The following is a 24,097-nucleotide window of genomic DNA, read 5'->3' as shown; positions in this document are numbered from 1 at the left end:
ATTTCCCTCTTCATTTTAAGAATAATAATAAAAAGCCCATCAATGTCTCAATTAGATTAGTTGGATTGAAGTAAAATGCATTTGTTGATGTGCTATTAATTAAAAGCTGCATCAGAAGACTGTCCTCTGTGGAGCAAGCAACATATATAGCAGTGGCAAGGAAGAGACATTATAATTTAAAGTATCAGTCTTCCAGATGGACATAAACTTCTTCCCTTCCACTGCTACATATTGAGCTGGTAGCATTTACATCCCTTCCATCTTTACTTAGACACTATGAGAGCTCAAGCAGCTTAACATATTGCCTGCATTCTTCGTCTAGCTGTAGAAGAGATATGTGACACTGGCTTTATCCTAAATGCAGCACTCTATTTTATTTCAGACCTTTCTTACCTTAATTGAATATGCATTCCAGCACCTTCAACAGTTTTGTGTTTTTCTTCCCCCAGAAGTTTCTTGTTTGCATAAATTTGTCTTACAGATCTTATTTATGTACATTAGTTTGTTTACACCAATCATCAATCCATAAGCATCAAAGCAGTCTCGCTCACTCAGCTGTGGAATACTTTTTCTACCCCCTTAGCATTTTGCTTGTACTACTACTACCTTCTGCGTTGTTAGAACTAACAACACTTTTAGGCTGCAACACACGATGAATGCACATAAATTTAGCTTACAAATGTTTCTATGTAGAAAGACACTACCGTCAAATTTAAATCTGATTAGGATTTCCACAATCTTTTATTGAGATGTATAGTCAGTCTGCTACCATTGAAAAAAATTAATACAAAGAAACAAAATCAAGGATAATATATCTGTATCCGTTTGAAGGTAAAGCCCGGATCTGAAACCTTGATCCTGGGTTTCCAAAGATCAGGGAAGTGCAGTAAAAAGAGCAAACGGCAATTCCTAACTCGATTTAAATGGAAACATAGCAAATAGGAGTTCCAAGTTAAAACAAACCACATTTCAACAATCGAACCCAGTTATATATCATACTTGTTTCTGGAAAAACAACACGTCCCTTACCTCAACATCTTTATCAAATTCATGCAACAATTTTCTCATTGCTATACCAGATAAAATCACACAAAAATTGGCACTTGTTCCAGCAATTTCTGGTTCTGGAAAGGAGACTCAAAATAGTATCAATCCTATATAAGATAAAAGATGCCTGAAGATCTTGTATTACACCAAGAAGAAAATTTACAACTTACTACGGTCCAAGATAGATGCCTCTACACTTGCTGTACATGTCACTAGGCTACAATAAAATATCAAGACAGTGTGTATTCGCAATCGAGCAGGCGAGTGAGGATTTCCTGACAACTCGGTCGCTCATGTGGCTCTGCCCAACAATCTGCAACGGGGAATATCTGTTAGGTATCTGCTAAAGCACAGTTGATTTGAGGCATCTGGACATATCACCAGAATTTGGATCAGTTTCAAAGTACCTGAGATTAGCTTGCCAAGTGGACCTTCAGGAATCTCTAGTCGTGTCCCTTCGTTGGCAACTGCATATATCACCTAAAAAAAGATGATAAAAGTGGGGATTCCTCTTAGGTGATAGTCTGGACAATGATATTGTAGACAAAAATCAAAGTGCACTTACTTGAACTGCCGGTGTGCCTTCCCATGGCCTGTTGAGGGTGCAAAGCTCCCACATTATAACACCGAGGCTAAATATGTCACATTTTTCTGTAAATGGTTCATTGCGTATAAGCTCAGGAGCCATCCATTCTGGGGTGCCCGCAGATGAGTTATCTCTCAAGGGACCATCTGTCATGACTCGTGAAAGCCCAAAATCACATATCTTAACCGTCCAGTGTTTATCCACAAGGCAATTTGCACTTTTAAGATCGCGATGGACTATTTTCATACGATGTATGCACATCAAACCCCTTCCGCACCAGAAAAAGAAGTAAACAGAAACTCAGGCCAATTTGTTCACTTACAGTAAGAAATAAGATTATGGAAAAATATTTCTATAGATCATTTTGCGAAAGCTACTAATGCACATTAATAGCCACGGAGTTATCAAATAATTTCTCCTTTTACTATTATTGTATGCATGCCCAAAAACATAATATAATGATTCCTGATCATGTTTTGGAGCTACACTATCATAGCATGCCAACAGCAAACAGTTACTTTGGCTTTTTCCACCAAAGCAGTACATCCAATCAGCCAACAAGTCAGTTGCACAGAGAGATGTTTTTTCAGGAAATAGTTCATTAAAGGGAATATACAAGTCATAAAGAACCTATACTGATTTCTGAAATTTAAAGGAGCACATAAAGCAATGTCATCATGAAATGACTAGATATGGTTAGGAGAAAAATTTGTCTTTTCATTATTCATTTAGAAGGCAAAGCTTAGTAAGAACCAAATAAAACTAAAAACCCATGGATGAAGATATAAGCTTTATGTCTCCTAACTCATTCTAAAAATGAGATGATTAATAGGATTAACAATAAGATTCAGTCTGAAATTTCACAATATGAAAAATATGACATTATTATCCAAAAACAATTGGATATGTCATCAGGAAGCTTGAACAAACTCATTTATTGACAAGGTCAAGGATTTGGAGATTTGGGGGGCTAAGCAAATAAAGTTGGGATGAGAGGAGTAACAGAGAAAGAGAACTTATATAGTTGGCATTTGTTGACTTTATTTGAATTATCTAAGAAGAGTCCCAACCCAATTAGAAAGACCTATCGTGGGGATGATCAGTGGAACCCACACCAATCAATGAGCTAAAATCTATCTAATATTCTCACATTTGAGGTGCTCGTCAGAATGTAAGAAAAACACCATAACTGAAGGTCATAAATCGTCATTGCTCGGAGTAGCATGCATATCGATGTAAGAGCTTTTCACGACAATAAGACCCTCTAGTATTATTTTTTATTGGATCTTGACTGATATCATGGAATCTGTGTTGATAGTGTTAATTCATTGTATAATGCAGTTGATCTTGTTTTATCTTTGTTAGCTTTCTGTTTAGTGAAAGCTTAAGATAATCCCCATAGTTTTGTATATGCTACGAGGTACAGGACAAAGATTTATGCACAATCCAGTGCTTGTCACGGTGGTGCACACCAAAGATTTCAAGTTTTCAACACAAACAAAGAGTCAAAGACTAGAAAACTTGAAAATATTGTAGAAGCCAGTCTTGATAGGTCAAAATCTGGTTTCTTGGTGAAAATCATGAGCCTAAAAAGGTAAAAAATAGTCATGGATTAAATGTTTCATATTATTCAAACAAAAAACAATCACAACAAACATAAGAATTCATTCATGAAGCCAACAATCGAAGAAACAATTTACAATGACCAATTGGAGCAAGGATGCACAATCCAGCCTCCATTTCAACCAGAAAGATGTAACCGAAGCAAGATTTATTGACATATTTACTGATGTTAGCGCAACTATCTATACTGAAGTACTCTAAAAGAATTTAAGAAAACAGTTAAGCTGCAATATAAGCTTTTAAGTGCAATACAATTAGACTGGCCTGATTCTTGTCAGAGAAATAAAGAAGCATATATGAGATGTTGTCAAATGTGGAGAAAAAACAGTTTGGAAATTATATGGGCATACCTGCAAATGTCACGAAGCATTTTTAATCTCTTACGCCAGCTCAGTTTCTTTTTCTGGCCGCTCATATGCATAAGATAATACAAAGATCCCATCTCCATATATTCAGTTACCATTGAGAGGTGAGGAGGCTTCATGCATGCACCAAGAAATAAAATAACTGCAAAAAAACACATACAAAAATAAGGGAAAAACATCTATACAGAATACCATATATATGTACATATATGAATATATATAATTTACACTTTATAGTTTCAAATTTTGAAAAGATCAACAAGAATATTTAAATGGGGTCAGTACATTACCATTTGGATGTCGAAGGCGGCTGAAAGAGAAAGATTGTATAGTCAGAAGAGTAGCATATGAAGAAAGAAAAACTGAGCTTTCTAGATGGAAGAATATCAAACCTTAGTATGTAGATTTCATTGCAAAAATCTTCCATGTTCTCAGTTGTCAGATCTTGCTCCAGAAAGACTTTTATTGCAACATCAGTACCATTCCATATCCCACGGAAAACTTCTCCAAAGAATCCTGAGGTAAACCAAGTTCCTTTAAACCTAGTGTTCTCTTACTGTCAGGAGATTAAGTGCTTGGCATGGCAAATAAGAGAGAAGGAATAAAACATTAAACTATTACTCATGATGGTTGCACTCGATACAATTAAACAATAAGAAGAAATTGTATTTAACTCTCCCGCAAGTGAAAGCAAAAGATGCAATAGAAACATGTCATGTACATGTGTATAGGAGAGAAAAGATGTATGACTCCAATTGGAGAATTTTGGAATGCTTCCAACCAATATTCTCATATAGCTTATAGACTTGTATTGAAAGTTGAAACCATGAAATCCTTTTCTGCCTCGTTACAGTATCATCTACCATAAGGGCTTAAGAATGTGCTGAAATTGCAACTTTGCAGTCAATATATGGAACAACAGCATGCCTGTTGGAGCTTTCTTTCTATAAGTTACATGCCTTTCTAATGGATTTACAGTACATAATGGAAAAGTTCCAACTTAAAATAAGTTTTATACAATCAAACATAATAAATTATAGGCTATAAGACAATGTAGCACTAATAATTCCATATTTAGATATCAGTTGCAACTATGCAGGCCAGTGACAATGCTGAAAAGGCCTGAGGTATTCTATCAACATATAGACCAATATGAACAATGGTATAGGCTCCAGTATGTGTCAAAGAAACAGTACATAACACAGCAACATGTTGAGGGGAATGTCCAGGTACATCAAAAATCAACTTTGGTAAAAGCCAATACATCAGGAATAAACTCACAACAATTAAATGGTCTTATTATCCTACTATCCTTGCTCCAATTAAATTATTCTCCTTTACTCCACTGGCAGTGGCATTGAATTCTTTAGATGGTTGATGGGCCTTCCTGAGCTATATTTTGCTGACATATACACTAGCCTAAGACTCTAAACACAAAGGCCTATTTGACTATTCTGTTAGTAAATCATGAAGCATGGTACAATACATCAAACCTAAAAATATTCAGTCATCATGCAACATATCAACCTTTTAAATTTGGTACACTGGGCAAGATAGCAGCCCATTGTGGAACCTAAAGGGTTACTATTCAAATTCCTCTCAGTTGCTTAGATATGCACTTCGTAGGAGGGCTTAATCTAAGTATCTTTCACTTAGAAAATTCATGAGAGATCTTTTTCCTGTCAAGTGAGCTCCCCCACAAGTAGACAATTGTTACCAGTAAAACTCCTTTATGATCTTTCAGAGCTTAATCTAAGTATCTTTCGCTAAGAAAATTCATGAGACTTTTTTTTTTCCTGTCAAGTCAGCTCCCCCACATGTAGACAACTGTTACCAGTAAATCTCCTTTTTTATCTTTTATTTAGCATCCCCTCATGTTGCTGTTGAATTCAGCAATGAACTGAACTCCTTAACCAATTAATTTACCTGCTTCACCACTAGTCATCCTTTATCACAGAATTGACTATTCAAGGATATCTGGGCCATTAATTAGATGACCATCCTCTTATACAAATCAAAGAACTTAGAAAATCCATATTTTTGAATTGTACTGTCCATTTAACAGGGGAGTTAGTTCAGTATTTATCAAAGCACGATAATAAAATATTAGGATGAAGAGAGTAAGTTCTATTTTGTGTAGTAAAAAAATTAATCCAATTGTTCGAAAAATCTACAATAATTCAGTTTACTCTCAGAGCACAAATTATACAGTCACAGCAAACAGATGATAAAGTGGAAAGAAACTTCAGATCCTGAATCTTTATATCGAAGAGAAATAATAAGAGAACTTTAACTCAATTAAGCATTTGTTAAGGTGCTTTGCTGGCAACATAACACTGTTGGAAACAAAACAGTTGATGTTACAGTATTTTATACCATTGGATTTCTATAATGGAAAAAGCCCACACAATCATCTAGATGGAAAATTTTTGGTATTTTTAAATGTGATGCAAAACAAAACTTATCCCAGATGTATCTACAGGCCTTCTGCAAAGAATCAAAGAAAAAAATCACCTTGAGATTGTAAAAAGAATGTAGACTGAAGAAGGAAATAATGAAACATGAGCATAGTTTGTAACTGCCAACATATGTTAACCAATATTAGTTGAATCCAAAAATGGACTATTGTGAAAAAAAAAAGCCAAGCTAATACTATCAATTAGAGGACAACAGAGATTCAATCAAAAGATTGGCAACACTTTTTTAGATCAATTCTTCCATTCACTATCCTAACTTTCTGCAAAACAATAAATAAAGCCAGTGGCATAGGTTAGAGTCACAGAAACAAGCTAATGAAAAAAAATTATATAATCATTACTTTATTGATCAGAAGTAACAGAAATCTGAAAATAAGATGCAAGCAAAATAGATCACTTGCCTATTCCAACACGCGTGCCAACAGTTAACTCTGAGAAATTGATGTTCCACTCTTTGAAAGGTAATAAAGGCTTATTGAGAAATGGAGATGACTGCAAAACTTTGTTCCAAGTTGATACCATATGTTCTGTTCTTGGAGAATCCCCAGTTCTCTTAGAATTCTTACCAATATATTCATGAGGAGATGAAGGCAATGACATAGCCTTCTGACTGGAACCTGTTTGCTTTCTTGAGCTATTATATGCTCCAGAATTTCCAAATGATATTTCATCCTAGCCATCAAATCAGAGTAATATGAGGCCCAAAGCACAAATGACCTGCTTAAAATTACAAAAACACTAAAATTCCACAAAATGCAATATGGATGATAAGTGGTGTTACCATCTTATTGCGAAACACTGGAATGTTAGCAATGAATGTGGAGCAAGCATGAAAAATGAGGGCAACAATTGATATCCATTTTTCTAATCAGAACTAGCTTAATGTAAAGTAGTTTTATCATGAGAAATATCAGAAAGCAATATCAGTGAGATAATATGCCAAACATTGACTCCATGATTGAACAAGTCTATCTTTCCTAAGATGAGTAAACTCCAAGAAAGAGTTGCGACTCGACAACATCAATGGCACGTTTAGCAGAATCCCATAACAGGCTAATCAGAGCATATATTAAGCTATACACCTATGTTCATCAATACACCAGAAAAATCAGCCATTTTGAGAATAAAAAATTACAGAAATATAAAGTAGCATCACATGTAGAAAAATACTGAAGGACCACCAGCAATGTATACAACAATCTACCACATAGAAATCTGTAGACATTACTTATAGTTGACCCAAAAGTACCCAAAAGACGGTCCGTCACTGCCTTTGATAGTCTTATAAGACCAGGATTTTGTAAGTACATATGCAATTTATATGCACATAATTCCAAAAAAAGTAGTGTGAGGAAAATTAATAGACAGAATCAGCTTTTATCTTTGTAATAGAAGATGAACAAGAAAGAGCAGAAATTAACAAAAGCTATGATAGCAAAAAACAATAATCCAGTATCTCAAGGATATATGTGAAGGTTTCAGATCTCAATGGTACAAGTTAGTAGAGTCCAGTGTTTCTCAGTCCAATCAACTGCCAGTATAGAGATATATTCTATGAGTATGAGCAGATACAAGTTGGTATACTGCCTAATATACCGGTCCAATTGGTTACTTGAACCAGTATTGGAACAAAATTTTAGTTTTATGTAAATATCTATGTACATATGTACATATGTACATATATGTATACATATGTATATATATACAAATATATATACATATACATATTCACATCCGTACTAGCACCAGCTTTGAAATATCAATAGTTCAACACAGAAACTCCACAAAGTTTATAGAAAACCAAGAGGGACATTGAAGGTCCCATATGAGGATGGCCATAATCATGGAATCGCATTATGATCCATAACATCATTAAGAATGTATCTGCATACATATTAACTTGGTGTATATTCACACCTATAGTCAAACTATTTCTGGTGTCTAAATGAATACGATCTTAGAATATGACAATAAGAGGCAAATCGACTAACCTTTGGTACAGAGAAGCATACATTTTTTGGTGGCTCATTCAACTGATTCTTGTCATTTGTGGCATACAAGCATGAACCTTCATCACCATGGTCCCGCAGGAGACGATTTTGCTTTAGAGTTTCATTCATTGCCCGAACAGCCCTGGTAAGAATCAAGAAGAGAAGATCACTAAAACATGGGACTCAAATGATAACAAGAGATTGAGATCTTGTATTTGTTCAAAGCAAGATATGACAATAAAGTAGCAATTATTGGTCACTGCAAGTCTTAGAAAAGGGCAAGGATCACGTCACTGCATATTATAAACATAAAGAACTGAACCAAGTTTAGAACACAAATGTAATATAAATCACCATTTTTCATTGCCTAATAAAGATATGAACATGTGCTTGAACTAATTTTATAAACCTATCTTCAGATAACCACAATGACCCACAGCTTTTATCATCATTGAAACATTCCATAATAACTTATGACACAAAAGTATGCTAATAAATATAGTTTCAGAAGTTTGATGCTGACTAATATCTCATTTCTTTGAGCAAATCAAAAGAGGATAATAATGTGTAGTTCTGGGTGATGAAATTTATTGTACTTTTTACAAACTGTTGAGCCACATTAGTATCTGAAATTATAACGGAATACTTATCTGTAATTATTTGGATTAATATGCATTTTGCACCTGTCACATGTTTTGAAGTAAAATGTCAAACATAAAATGGTAACATAATTTTCTTGGAGAACATATGGAAATGTTTGTAGCAGAATGCAAAAGAAAAAATTGTCTAAAAACACAAAGGGATATTAAAAATTGAATGCAACATCAAAGTTGTGGAGCTATGTACGAACGAATTATAGGCATCGATAAGATAATTTAAAACAGAAAACAACCTCACTATATCGTCACCAATTTCGGGCGTAATGCTAATACTTCTTCTTATTCTATGAACGTCAGAAGTTGATCCGCCATCTGATCTGCAAGTGCATCATGAAACTAGAATACTTTGCATTTGGCTGCAAATAGAATATCGAACCAACATGCAACACCAAGAGCAACAAGATGTCCCTTGAGGAGAAAAAACAAAAGTACACAAAAAAGGGGAAGAAACTAATTGCTCAAATATCAATATACACATACATCAACAAGCATGTGGCACATATGTCATTGAATCATGTTCTGATATGATGAACCAAGTATACCAAAATCTTTACAAGTTATGAGTATAATGAAAAGCTGCAATAAGAAAATCAAGGTTTGCTGTACCGCCCAAGTCGGTATGGTATGGGTTGTACATACAGGTCTGACGGGCAATCGAGACATGGATCACCCGAGTCCCCGTCGGCACACCCTGGCATACCATGTGTTGGTATGCTGGAACAGAGCAGTAAATAATGTACTGCCAGTCAGCTGGTCAGCACGAGAAGTCAAACCTTGAAGTAAATAAAACAAGAAATATTACCATAACTTTTTTTATACAGATGTAAAATTCATTGGAAACTCATCAAGATAGCTGCACAAGATGTAAACTCCATTCCAAATTATAAAAGAAATTGTTAAACAACATACTACTAGCATGTATCTACAACCTTAACCTTATATTACAGATAATATTGTTCCACTTAAAAGCAAATTTTAGCATGTCTCTACAACCTTAACCTTATATTAAACAGTCTTATGAACACACTTTTCTCCTGGACATACTACAAACCACAAATGCGCCTCCCCCCCTTCCCAAAACAAACAATATCACCAAAAAAAAAGAAAAAACACATAACCTACAGAAGCTATGAACTAAAAGTCAGTAACTTTAAGTCTTTTGAGTGAATTAAAATATGACTTTAGTAGAGAACTATGATAATTTTCCTTGTAGATGGTACTCCTACAGAAAATCCTAGTTCACCCAATGGAATGCATACAAAATGACAAAATACCATCTGAATCTAACAAAACTTACAATAAAATTTAAACACACTGTAAAAAAGGAATTTCTTTTTCATGCAACTCATCCAATTTAGAGAGGCACATTGATAGTGGGATTTAGAAATTAAGAGGTTATCATGACATTGCAAAGCAACGGAAAGAATATTCATACAATGATTAATGTTGAGGCAGATTACAAGGTCTGATGCAGTAACTGGCTCAAATTAGGGATCTATGATTAAGTACCTATGATTGAACTTTTATTTTTAAAGAACTATTGTTCCCAAGGGAAGTATACATTGAACTGTACCAGAAAACTTGCAAGCTAAAAATTAGCCCTAAACTGTCTGTTGTACAGGATCCACAAATATCAATATACTAAAGGTCAAAGATAGCATGACAAAAGACAGGAATAACTATAATTAAATGCTAAAATGAAAAAGAAAATGTACCTTGATGCATCTACACCATCAGCAAATTCTCTAAATGGTTGCCTGTCGCCACTAAGCATGGACCACCCCCCTGCTTTATAAAGGGGATGCTCCGGACTGCAAACAAGAACCAAAAATGTTGTTATTCTGAGCATGCTGGAAATAAATGCTATGCAGGTAAATGGAAAGAAATGAATGTGTTCACAAAGGAATTAAAAGGAAACTAGTAATCAAAATACTATAATTGGATATTCACAAAGATGCATTTCTTCATAGTTAGTCTAGATGCTTTACTCTGCCATGGCCAATTGTTATTCCCATCAGAATGGACAAAAACAACTTCACAATTAGTGTTCTTAGCAATGGCAACAATATATAGATTATTTGGAAAGCTAGGGGCACTGTATGGGAGAAGATAAAAGAATGATCAGATTTATGAACAAGAGAATTATTTTCCCTGACAAAGGACAAGGAACCAACCACAACATGAATTTTTGTTGCCTGATGAATGAAAAAAAATGATGAGAAATGATGGTATAAACCAATCATATACCAAAATTTCTGGAAACAATAACCCAGGGACAAGGGAAGTTTCTAACAGAATTAATAGCATTAACCAAAATGCCTAAGAGATCAAAATTTGAGGTAGAGACAAAAGGGGTAGAGGAAGATATATAATTGGTGTCAGTCTAGCTTCGATGTCACTTTGCCACACATCTGAGCCTCCTTTTGAGATAATCATCCAGAATTTAAGTGAGAGCACTCCTATGTAGAAGCCAAAAACTATCTCTGATTGTTAAGCCTGTTTCCCTATAGTTCTCACATTGGTCCATTGCTCCTTCATCATCTTATAGTAGGACATTGTGCTTCCAGCAGCTGCCTCAAGCATGTCAAGTTTTTCCATGGTGATCAATTGAGATTATCTTAATTCATCATAAGATCTGACCATATGCTCTGTTCGAGCTTCACTTGACAATCTTTAACATATGAGATAACCAAAGTTGATTTCTATTAGGTGACCTAATGTAAAATACCATTTCTTCTGCTCTTCTCTTGTTGCACATAGGCTCATGTCTCTCACAACCTCCAAGAACTCAGACTCTAATTGTATCAAACTCAGCATGAGTAGAAGGTAGGAATCTATTAATTCTTTCCTTCATTAACTTCTGAACTTAGCTACATTGTTTGGACATTCGGCATGAAAATCCTGATAGTAGTCTAGTTTCTGCAAAAGCCTACCTACTTCTGCACAATATTGGCCTGTTGTATTTATTCTTATTTTAAATACTAATGCATCACTCCAACCTTCAATTAGTTTGAGATATAGCACTACAAATGTTGGAGGTAAAATCTAGAAATTACAAATATGAACATGTTGCATTAGGTTATGTAGCCATGACTACGTCACTATGCAGGAGTTGCAATTTTTCAGGCAGCATGGGACCCACGAACTCTCTGGCAGCATAGGAGTCCAGAGTATTGAAACACCATATGATACAATGCAATTGAATCACGAGTTCGTAGACTGCATTGCAAAGGGCCCACGAGCACTCAGACCATGTGGAATCCACCAACTGGACCATGCAGAATACGACTATGCATGAATCTTATAGGACAGGCAACCCAACGACAGGCTGAAACATGTTATGTACCACTGGATAAAAACATGCAGTGATGTCCTATTGGATTGCAATCACAATCTGAAGTTTGACACCTTATGGAGGCACAATTAGAGCCAGAGAACCCGACCTGACCTCCTATTTTCTTCTTTCTCCTTGCTGCTAAACTCCATGATTGATGAATCATGCTCTGACAACCTGGAGGTTTTAATTGATAATATTTTTTTTGAGAAAATGGTGTTAGATTGATCGATTATCTCACAACCTGGAGGTTTTCATTGTATGAGCTTGAAGTTTTTACAAATTGGTCCCTGGGGAATAAGAAGTATAAAAATGGGTACATCATTCAACAGCTCCCATTCATTCATGGACTGAGGATTATCATATTCAAATGTACAACTCTAAATCTTGCATACAGATGGTCATGGTGGAGAAAAATTAACATGGAAATAAGACTCATCATCAATATAAACTATGTCAAATATAATATTCAATGAGAACCAAAAAATACATATTAAGTTCAGAAAGCAATAACCTTGAACTAGATGTGTGTTGCTGTTCTCTAACAACTTTCTTCTGGCTGCACCTCACAAGAGCATTTGCAATATTGGATTCACTATGAGATACACTGATCAAGTAATCAAAATAGTCAACGGAACAAACATGAGACTTGGAAATTTCACTTTGCATATATGAAGTGGAAAAAAAAGCAAAAAAACAATCCACAGCTTCAGTTTAATTCTAGCAAAGAAACATGCAAAAAAAACAAGAAACATAGTTTAACCACTTAAACTATATATATTACCTTAGCTTTCCCTTCATAAAAGTTTTTGATCTAAGTATAATATTACGCAGTGATCGACCATTTAGATTAGATGATGCATCCACTCTACTCTGATGCAAAGACTGGGGGTTCTCCTCTTGTTCAAGACTGTTATAAAAGGAAGAGAATATTAAGAAGCATAGAAGAAAATCTAATACTACTAGAACACGGACAACAAGAAAAGAATGAGTTGGATGGAAAAAAAAAATCAGTAACTTCCTTAGAAACAGAAGAAAACTGAAAACAAGAAAAAAAACAGCAGTAATTTCACCTTTAGAAAGAGAAAGAACTGAAAATAAGTATGACTAAGAAGGCATGAAGAACATATAACCATAAAATATTTTAATAAGGCTTATGCTAACATGCTAGACCAATGTTTGCTTTTATAGGCAACCAGATAAGAGGTGTTTTTTTCTAAGAAGCCACACCTAACAAAATCATTATAACCTAGAAAACACAAAAATATTCTCATAAGAAGCAAAATTTACTATTTTAACTTGCAAATAGGATTGCACCTGCATCAAATTAACTGGTTTAGGTGTTTCAATTCCACAGGTATAGTTCTGAAAAAATAACAGAAGGTGACCGATTGCACATCAGATTGAAAAACATTATCAGCCCTTATTAGGAAGAGAAACAATATTCACTGAGTTCATAGTCAAATAGAGTTTTCTAATATGACACTTCCTCATAGCTGGATGCTAAAAGGTGGAAGTTAATCAGTAGTAATAGGGCAAATAACATACTCTTCAGCATCCAGTTTGTCAGGAAACCCATACAGTGGGCTATTGGGTTCAAGAGGAGAATCACAAGAATCATTCTCAGCAGAGTCACTTTCCCCTGCTGCAGAAATATGGGATATAAATATAGCCTTGGTCGAAAATGGAATTAATTGTCCAGGAAAGCGCATAAGATCAACAAGTAGTTCCACAGAATTCAACACAACCACGACAGACATATGCTTGTAAGAATCTGCACATTCAACACTACCATCACTAGGAAGGCCCTGCAAAGAAAAGAATTATAAGGAAAAAAGAGACACCATTTAGATATGTAATCTACGATATATATATATATACATATATATATATATATAATTCATTTAATAAAAACACCTGAAGTTAATATACCAAAAAATTGATATAATCATACTGTTGAAAAGTAAATGATAAATTACCACCACAAGTTTACTGTCAAGACCAACAGAGTCTGCGAGAACTTTAAACAAAATTGCTCTAGGTCGGCATGATCCATGCTTAATCTGGCCCAACAGTTGGATACCTTTGTTATCCGTCCAATGAGGTGCATCCTCTACAGCAGCTTTTGCAGGACTTCGCTCTGAATTTGGGCGCTTGTAAAAATCAAAAACCTGATCCAACATTAAGTATCAGACAAATATAAAGTTCAAGACAAGTATTACATTAAATGATGACTATACACTAGTAAAGATTCACATTCATGTACCTTAAACCAAGGAATAAAAAACCAATAAGACATAATCCAGATGATTTCACTCGATCCAGTCCAAAACATGGATTACCATCCTGGTAACCCTGCCGAACCAGGTTTACTCCTCAGTTTTAATGGTTAAAAACCAAGGAATAATGAGATAGGCTTACCACCCAGTGCCCCTACTTTCTTTTTCTGTTTTCGGAAGCTTCTAACAGCTATCTTTTTTCTTAAGCTTGTAACAGCAGACCTGAGATCCATTCATGGGAGGCACAGGGACTTGATGCATGAGGAGAGAGTGAAGGTGGAGCTCTTGGACGAGACAAGCATTGAGCTGTTAGAGGATGACATTGCCAGCTTTTTTAGCGAGCTGGGAGCTGCAGAAGGTTTCTTTGATGACCTGATCAGTGACTTCCCGTTGCTTCCTTTGGGTTCTTTCACATGAAGGAATGTAGTCTCAGGTAAACAAATGCTTGCTTACAAGGAAGACTGCAAGCCTTAGTTTAGAGGATTGGATTCACAGGTTAATTTGAGTTATAAGGATCTCTTGTTATTATTTCTTGGGTTGATGATAAAGGCGGCGTACATCCTCTTTTCCTATTCTATTTTCCCCACCTTGTCTACTGTAAATTCAAAGGTCTCTCTCTCTGCCATCCTGCGTCACTGGGATGTTGCCTCCTCCACCTTTGGAATGCCTCCCCCTTCTCTTCTTCTCTGTGTCACCTCTTCCTTTGCCCCCATTTTCTCTTCCTCCTCCATTACCAATCTTCTTCTTCCTCCTCCCCTCCTTTCACCCATAGTCTCTCAGTCAAAGCAGTACCAAGTACCAACCAAGGTTTGGTAAACTGGTTGGTTCGGTATGGTTTGACCAGTATTTACCAGTCCAACAAACAATCAGTACACGATTCAGCCCAAATATATATAATATTTTTTCCTTTTAACTAGGGTTTGGGACACAACTCCTCATGCTAGCGAGATCTTCACCCATTTTTTGCCCACACAGAAAGGCAAGATAAATAAAGGTCTATTATTCCTCATCCACAAATATCCAAATTTTTATGCCTAATACTCCATAGATAGTTTGAATTGTATATGAACAATGATCAATTTTAGAGCGAATTGTTTGTAGGGGAACCCTGCCCTCTCTAATCCATTCACACATGCAATTTCCTTTTCATCGATCTGCCTTGCAATTTGTACTTGAATTCCTTTTGAGCTAATTCAATAGTATCTTTCATTGCCTTCCAAAATGAAACTATTGTCGCTGGCCACCTGTTGCCTGCTCCAATGCACCTCCTCTCCTCCATCTCCTATCACTTGCTCCAGTACAACTCCTCTTCCTCCTCCTTCACTGCCTCCTCTTCCTTCCCTCCTTTACCGTCCCCTCTTTCTTCTTCCTTCTTCCTCTTCTTTCTTTCTTCTTCTTCGTCCTTTTTCCTCCCCTCCTCTCCCTCCCTCAATGGTATCACAATAGGTTCAAACATAACAGCATGGGTCTGGTAACCAAAATTTTAAACCTTGCCTCAAACATAGTCCTTGAATTCTCATCAAGAGAAATGGTTACACTACAACATATCTGCGACTAATTTCCCATGAAGGTCAATACAATAGTAATTAACCTAGAAAGCAGTTCTGAATTCCACATGAACTGGAATAGAAGATATAATTATTTATTTGACTAGGCAATGGACTATCCAACATTTGCTTCTCTTAAATCCGTCGAATGTATCTAATTTAATGGTCCATGTAACAAGTTCTTACTTAATGCTCCAGATAAGTATAATAGTAGACAGCCTAGTCAGGATCATGGCTTTAAGTTTCAGCCATGCCAATACATACTAGCTAAAATTATCCTTGATTCAGACATCATTTCTTAAAGTTTTGGATAGAGAAATACTACAAAAACTCCCTCTTCTGTGGGTCGCAGGAGATGTATTTTGAAGTTTGGGTGTGCACATGGGTAAGAATGTGTGTGTATGTGTGCATGTGAGTCCAAGAGAGTCTGACATGCGATAGGAAGTTGCTTGGAAACCATTTTAAAGATAATATTTTAATTAATGTCTTCAACTGATTGATAGGAAGACAAGTCATGTAGTTTATACTTTATACATATATTGTATGAGATCAGCAAATATACAGCATGTCATCATCATTGCTCTGGATAAATACCCAAAATTAAATATTACAAGGGTTTGCTCGAGACAACAAATCATATGATCAGTCAAGTGCATGACCTAGTACAGAGTCAACATGTTGACTCCTAAAGCCATCACAAGAAATGGTATGGGTGATTAAATTGGTTGGGTTTATATTCAGTTTAGAACGTATACTGTATCCAACTTATCTAGAAAACTGAAGGATTCAGTCCCAGATTTTCCTAGGAGATGAAGAATTGACAACAGATCCAGTAGTTTTTTTTTTGCTCCTCAGAAAATTTACTTCTGCAGTTTACCTTTTAATGATCAGATGATGTGAACCCTTGCATTTGTTTAAAGTTTAGTAAATGACAACATATTATTATAAAATCCAAATGTTAAAATATTACAAACCTGACATGTCATCATTGATAGTTCTCTTGCATTTCAAGTGTTAAGCTTCTTTCAATATAAACAACACATACCGAAAGAGATAGTTTCCTCATCAACCAAAAAATACCTACAGGTGAATGGTCAAAAGATAGATAGCAAGATCAAGAACCCACTATATGCTGTGTATATACAAGGGGGAGAAGAGCATAAAGACATGAAGATTGATTTGACCAGAAAATATGCCTGTTTTCTTTTTCTTTTATTTTTTGGTTTCCTGCAAATTTTAGGAAATGACTAGAATGCAAGAAGACCTTGTTCGTACGCTCATCCATGACATAATAGATAATAAAGCATTCATAACCTGAACCATTTTGTAGGACCTAATTTCACATATTACTGGAGCCAATCCTGAATATGGAAGTGAAACATGTAAAATAAATACATATTATTATGCAATCATGTATTATTTTTGACAAATCAAGAGGAAGCATTTATAAGAAAAGGGAAAAAATAGTCAAGTAACTGGTAAACACCCAATAAAAGAAAACAATAAGAAAACATGAAGCTGAAGGATACAAAGATCTAGAGAAGAGAAAAAAACAAAAAAGAAATTTTCTTGTGTTACTTGGGAGCAGAAACCCAATCAAATGAAAATAAATATCACCACAAAAAAAAGGGAAAGGGAAAAGAAGAAGAATTGATATCTCACCAGTCCAGCAATCTTTTTTATTAGTAAAGCAGGATTATTGTGCAACCCTTTCACCATGGCTGCACTCAACTGCTTCAACATAGAAAGCTTCTTATCCTTCTCCGCATCTACAAGAATGATATCAGCCTTAAGTCCCTCAATACCAAGCGAATGAAGGTCATCTGGAGAAGGGATAGTGTCAAAAAGCTCCTTGAGCTTTTTATCCTGCACAAATATATCCACAAAAAAGATAATTTTTAGGCACTTATAATGAACAGCAAAAACAACTTGACAGAGCTTTAGTGCTACAGTATCCAAGGAATAGAAACATCTATAGAGATAAAATTAATGCTTACTGGGATAACAGAATAAAACCCATTAGGTATTGAACCAGAAAATGTTCCGGTGGACCACAACAGCTGTGAAGCAGTAGCAGAGAAAAGGTCAGCTTTCCCAACCCTGCATGTACTCTCTTTTCGTGGATCCAAAGAAACAGACTGCAAGTTTTCTATAAAATGTGAGGGCCACCAAGCAGCACCAGAATTCCCTTCTTCAGATCTTGCTGAATCACCTGACATATCGTCCATTTTCCAAAAGTATGAAATATAATATCATTTTGTCCCATATCTCACCCCACGGAAGCCATATATTATCTACACAAATATCTTAGACCACTCCTTGTCAGTCTGCATATTTTTCCTTCTGTAATACAATTCGCAAGCCTATCTGTCATCTTTTTTCCAATCTGTGTAAACCTGAATGAGGCTATTTGAAAAAATATATATATAATATCAGATTTTCAAGTCGGTATAGAAAATTTGGCTACAAGAGTTACTAATTGTCTAACAAGATATTTCCTTGATATGCAATACACCTCAAAATAATATTTAATACCACGTATATTAGGCAATTCATTTATATAAAACCTTCATAAAAAAATTAATATTTACATAAAATATGAATTATTTAGAAGCTTAGATATTGACTTTGTTATAATTAGTGTACTCTTGCATCAATAGGGATAAAGAAGTAAATCCATGACTAAAGTTTAGTAGTTGGAATATAGAAACACTTTCAGGAAAGGTTTACAATTAGAAACTACAATGACCAAAGAAGAATTATCATAATTTATCTATAATAAAGTAAATGGGTAGGGAAAAGGTCTAAAGAGATTGTAGTACTAGATTTGGAATTTTATATACAACAAGAGTTGAAAATGAAAATGATATAGGTATTGTTGTAGATAAGGAACTTAAGGATAATGATGTAGAGATAAGGAAATTTGGGAATAAAATTATAGCTTTAAAATTTTGCACTCTAGTAGAAGAGAATTTAAATGTTATAACTTACAAGTGCTTATGATTCTCAGATTAAATTGAATGATCAATCCAAGGGGGAATTCTAGGATAATTTTGAAAATATATTTGAATAATAATTTTAATTATAAAATATATAATTGAAGGAGATTTGAATCGACTTGTAGGAAGATGATACAGTAAATTTAAAGAAGTGCATGTGCACTTTAGATATAGGAGAAGAATGGGGTAGATAGTATGATTTTAGATCTTGCTACTTCGTATAATCTCATAATTATAGATACTACTTCGTTATCAGCTTGAAACAGTTGGAAGGGCCTCACAGTCTGATTCACAGGACACATGAACAGCCTAAAAATGGGCTGATCCACATGCCTATTGGCGGTCGGATCTGTAAATACTTGTCATATGGTACCAAACCAAGCAAAATTGTATTCCTTGCTTTTTAATTATTCTATTCATCAACTAGTCACTTTTGAAATGCAGAGAGAAATTATCAACCAAATTTTAGGTAATTTCAAATATATGTTTTTGCATCTTTAAGAAACCTTTCCTTTTGAGTTTTGAAGTTCAATTTTAAATGTGTCCAATTACTATTATTCTTTATGCTTTCTTCATACTCCTAATATCTTCTTCCTCATCACATTTTTAACCACTCACTACATTATCTTTAAATCATCAATTGCGATCTCCAAGTTATAACCTAGTTATTTTTGTCACATTTACCTATCACCTGAATGCATTAAGCATGTAAATAACATGAAGGTATAACTATAAATGCATCAACCACCATGCACTCCTTATTCGTTTATTATATACTAACTACTTTTATAACACATGAAAGGAAACCAGAATTGGCATACACTTAGCTTATAAAAAAGCTGAAGTTAATTTATTTAGATGTTGGTATTGGAAAGCACATGAAATTCCAGGAAACTGAGATAGCTACAACAGAAAAGGAAGATTTAAGAAACAATTTTTACAAACTGAGATAGCTACAACAAATAGGGAAGATTTTAAAAACATAAGATGGAAGGAACAATGAAAAGCTCAAGGTTTTCTCATGTTTTAAACAAACATCAAAAGAATCATGCATAAATTCTAAGAAAATATGTGTGTTTATCCTCAACCTTGCAAATTGGGAAGCAGCCAAAAGTGTAAAGTAATGAAATCCATCTTCACTGAAATTATATGATCACAAATGCTTAAAAAAGACAGTGCATCCATACCACACACCAATATTGGTTAAGGTACTCCTGCATTACATTTCGGATGCTTCAAATAATTATACCTTCTTCTGAAAATAATATGAAAATTGAAGATTTAATAAAGCAGAAAAAGAATTTGAAATGATGAAAAATCATCTAGATGTAAATTCAAACGGAAAGCGTAAAGTACAACAGCTTTAATTTGCCTCTCAAGAATGAAGCTCTTTGTTTGTTAAATCAAAATCCTTCCAGTAGTTTATTCGAAGTTCACTATTAGATTGCAGACATTTACAAAGAAGGAAGAAAAACTCATCACTCCCTTTCATGGTCAAACTAGTGTCTCATTAGATCAAAGGAACCCTTTGATTCACTTGTAATATACATAATCTTCATAGGGCCACATATAATGCAATAACATATTGTAAACATCAAAATTGTCAGTAAAACTCTACAGCTTCTCCATAATCCTTCATTACACAAGTCCATTTAATAAAACTTTCTAAGTTTCACATCACAGGACATATGAAAGCTGGAAGCGCAGTATTGTGATTAAGCCTAATCGATGTTGTCAATATTGAGCAGGATCCTGAAGGTAAGTAAGATCCGGACTTGATGTTGGATCATAAGAGTTCTTTAAGAGTTTTAGAAACAAATAGTTATAAATATATATTCATAAAAAATATGAATGTAAGGAATGGCATATATTAACAAGGCAAAAATTAAAAATACATGTATAGATATGGCACACATAAAGAATGGCATCCATATAATAACTATCACAATAATGTTTGCATTTACTTTTAAAGCTATGTAATTGGAACATTATTGAAGTGGGAAAAAAAGGTCCATGGCAAGAAAGGATCTATTTAGCCAACCATAAAATCACGACTTGATGTTGTACTTGTGTTCATAGCTAAGTTAGATAGAGCAACAGTGTAAAATATATAGATACATATTTTAAAAATCTAAGCTGCCACCTGAAGGAACTATACATTTCAATATCTTAACTTATATTTTAATATTTTATAGAATTTTTCCTTTTCTTTTTTATTGTATTTCTTCTCTTCTGCTATGTTCTTTTCCTCTCATACTTCACATTTCTCATGCATGTACTGTAAGATTACATTCAGGACACCTGTTAGATAGGATCTAATGTAGGTGTTCTCATGTTGGTATTATTAGATCGATTTAAAGTACCTACCTAGACCCCATATTGGTGGGGTCTAGGAAACATCTATGTGTAGGATATTTTTAACGATCATCTATGTGTAGGATATTGATCTTAGAAATTTTGTGGCTTGTTTAAACAACAGGCAATAACTGTTAGACACAAGAAACTGCAGTGAGCAACAGCAGACAGTGGCAGTAGGTGGTGATGTTTGGTGGTTCTATGCTCCTCTTCTCCTGCACTTTACAGCTTGAATTAGATGATAATCAATCCGAGTGGCACAATCGACCAAAAGTTAGTCTCATCCTTCATGAAATCGAATTGACCATAAGATCTGAATTGAGAAGATTATTGTGATTTAACATATTTCATATCATGGATCGACCAATCCTGATATCATTGTGTCTAATTATATCACTGAGCTGGAAAAATCAGCAGAAACTGACAATGACAACCAATTCATAATTGCATATTAGCTAAGATCAGACATATACAGAGGTTCAAGGATGATCCCAAAGAAAAGACAAAAGGATGTCCTTACCGCCTACCGAAGAGAAAAGAATCAGACTACTGCACATTAAGCATTTAAGCTTTAATAATGGTGATGAGTCACAATGGTGCAATAAAAATTTACAGGATAGAAACCAGATATTGGAGAAAAATGAACCAAAACGAGTGATATCTTTGATGTCAAGGATAAGCTTCCTTAGAACAAAGATGAAGATGGTGATTATCAAGTTTGAGGGGAAAGGCAATGGCAGAACCAGCAATGTGATTAATGATAGTGAAATTGGCATCTCATGGATTTTTTTCCACAATTCAATCCTAAGAATGGGATTTGATATTGCAGAATCAGTTATGAGAGTCAACATGATACTGGTGACATCCTTTAGATGAAAGGACAAACATTGACCACTTATTAGACCACAACAACTTGTCATTTATGTTTTCCCTAGTTCCTAAACCAAGGAATCAAATACCTGAACTGGTTCTAAAATGCTTTTCTCTCCATTATTCCTTAAAACGGAAAAGAAACAAGAGAAGAAAAAGGATGCTAGCATGTTAGATGCTCCTCTTCTCCCCTGCCTCCCAAACACATAATTCAGAAGGGCACAACTCCTAGCGAGTGACAGTGTTAATCTCAACTTTGAAAACTATGGTTAAGGATAGGATTAAAGTGGGCCAACTCTCCTTTGATAAATTACTGGTGACTATAATAGTGTTTGTTTAAGTCAAATTCAAGCTGGTCAAACAGCAGCTTTTTCTTTTCCAGATCCACTTGTTCACCAAATAGGTCGAGTTAAACAAAATAAGCCATTGATTAATGTTATCCACTTACAGAATTTTTTTCTTGAATAAAAAGGAGTATTGACAGTGTGGAATAGATGGCCACTAGGTACTTCAATTAACAACCGACAAAAATAACTTTAGATATTTGCCCAATTACTACTTTAACAACATCCAATTCTATTATTCCATAACAATCACCGAATTAATCGAGTTCAATAAACTGAAATATAATGGAATTGACCAGTATATGCCTATTCAATTTCCTAGACTCTTCGAATTAAGAAACTCCTAATATACTAACCTTGACACACGATGCCGTTAAACTAACAAAAGCGAACCACCTGCAATTCTAATCCGCACTAGAATTACAAGTGATAGAACTTCCACGATCTATGAGTAAGTTCGAGATCCAATACTATTCTACCACACCCGCTGCAGAACAAAGAAGATTCCACGAAGATTCAATAAACCGAGCCAGAAACCTGCTCAAAATCCCCAAAAGAAACACGCAAGAAACCCGGATTAAACCAGATCAGAACCGAGAGGGAGGCGAAACATATCAATGCACCTCGAGTCAATCCACCACCGACGAACAAACAAGTCCGACCGCCTCATCCAAGAATCCGGATCTCGGGAGGGTGGATCCGCCGCTCAGATCCGGTGATTCGAATCCCGCATCCCGCCGTACTATCGCGATCCCGATGCCGGATGGAGCGGAGGACGGAATCTAGGGCGTGGTTGCAGATTCGCGGGACAAGGGGCGAAGGAGAGGAGTAAGGAAGACGCGGCAGGAGAGGGCCGTCGGAGGTATATATAAACGCAGATCAACGAGCAGCCTGCGCTCCCCGCTGGGTGGGTCCCCAGCGGATGTCCGCATACAAATACGATCATACGCATGCGGGTTTGCGATAGCGGGTCGGGTTTGTTTCGGATGTTCGCCTCTGTCCAACCTGCTTTAATTGGGTTTCAAAATAGGTATCCAATTCAGGCATTTATATAATTAATTTTGAGTTAAAATAATATAATAATTATAGAAATATTATTATTTTATTCAAAAATGATAAATTTTTTGAATCGATGTTTATATATCAAATAGTTTTATGAATTTTTTTTTATATCATGAAGAATCTTATTATTAAGATTTTATCAATTAAACTAATATATATAATATTTGATGATATATATATATATATATTGGATAACTTATTATAAATAACTCAATAGAAAAAAAAATGACGTGAAAAGCATGCTTCCTTAAAACACTGGAGCAGGTTAAGTAATGCTTCTGGTACATAGTCAAACACCTAGTCAATATTACATCATATACATATAGTCATAATATATTATTTCTTTTCGTGTCCTATGTTTATCTTCATTCATAACATTGCTAAATATTTACTAATTTTGAATTAGCAATCACTAACAAGGACGGCTGATAATAATTAATCTATATATCTTTTAAATAGATATTAATGGGAGAAAAATATAACAAGCACGTTAGTATATGAAAGAAAATAGGGGAATTCTGGAAAATAAATTTACTATCAAATTTCTTAAGAAAATTTT

The 24,097-nt window shown here is 34.9% G+C and overlaps 1 protein-coding gene across 10 annotated transcripts; it reads right to left on the bottom strand.

Annotated features, from left to right (window-relative positions):
- Positions 1–1,143: 1,143 nt before the first annotated feature.
- LOC103974067 (serine/threonine-protein kinase EDR1) lies at positions 1,144–23,326 on the bottom strand. 10 transcript variants are annotated; one of them, XM_065188196.1, is made up of 19 exons: positions 23,100–23,326; positions 22,833–23,013; positions 19,996–20,162; positions 17,906–18,314; positions 17,571–17,774; positions 14,062–14,253; positions 13,631–13,890; positions 12,867–12,992; positions 12,597–12,689; positions 10,464–10,559; positions 8,982–9,065; positions 8,090–8,231; positions 6,500–6,770; positions 4,014–4,137; positions 3,912–3,931; positions 3,607–3,763; positions 1,613–1,901; positions 1,455–1,527; positions 1,144–1,360 (listed from the first exon to the last, which is right to left on the bottom strand). In XM_065188196.1, the coding sequence occupies exons 4-19, from the start codon at positions 18,134–18,136 to the stop codon at positions 1,278–1,280; spliced, it is 2,445 nt and encodes an 814-aa protein (XP_065044268.1). In that variant the 5' UTR covers positions 18,137–18,314; positions 19,996–20,162; positions 22,833–23,013; positions 23,100–23,326; the 3' UTR covers positions 1,144–1,277. The 10 variants fall into 10 exon arrangements, with proteins under 10 accessions (XP_065044268.1, XP_009387087.2, XP_009387091.2 ...); XM_009388812.3 differs by having other exon boundaries at positions 20,095–20,162; XM_009388816.3 differs by having other exon boundaries at positions 20,102–20,162.
- Between the last annotated feature and the right edge of the window lie 771 nt (positions 23,327–24,097).

The sequence above is a fragment of the Musa acuminata genome, chromosome BXJ1-1, assembly GCF_036884655.1.
Source record: "Musa acuminata AAA Group cultivar baxijiao chromosome BXJ1-1, Cavendish_Baxijiao_AAA, whole genome shotgun sequence".
NCBI lineage: Eukaryota > Viridiplantae > Streptophyta > Magnoliopsida > Zingiberales > Musaceae > Musa > Musa acuminata.
This window is presented reverse-complemented; position numbering and strand designations above follow the sequence as displayed.

Bases quoted from the DNA above. Each gene is read 5' to 3' on its own strand.
- LOC103974067 (XM_065188196.1), bottom strand. From the start codon at position 18,136: ATGGACGATATGTCAGGTGATTCAGCAAGATCTGAAGAAGGGAATTCT. The intron at 12,690-12,866 runs GTAATATATATA...TTACTTGATCAG, and splicing joins TTTATGAAGGGAAAGCTAAG to TGTATCTCATAGTGAATCCA. The intron at 3,764-3,911 runs GTAATGTACTGA...GTTTTTTTGCAG, and splicing joins CCGCCTTCGACATCCAAATG to TTATTTTATTTCTTGGTGCA.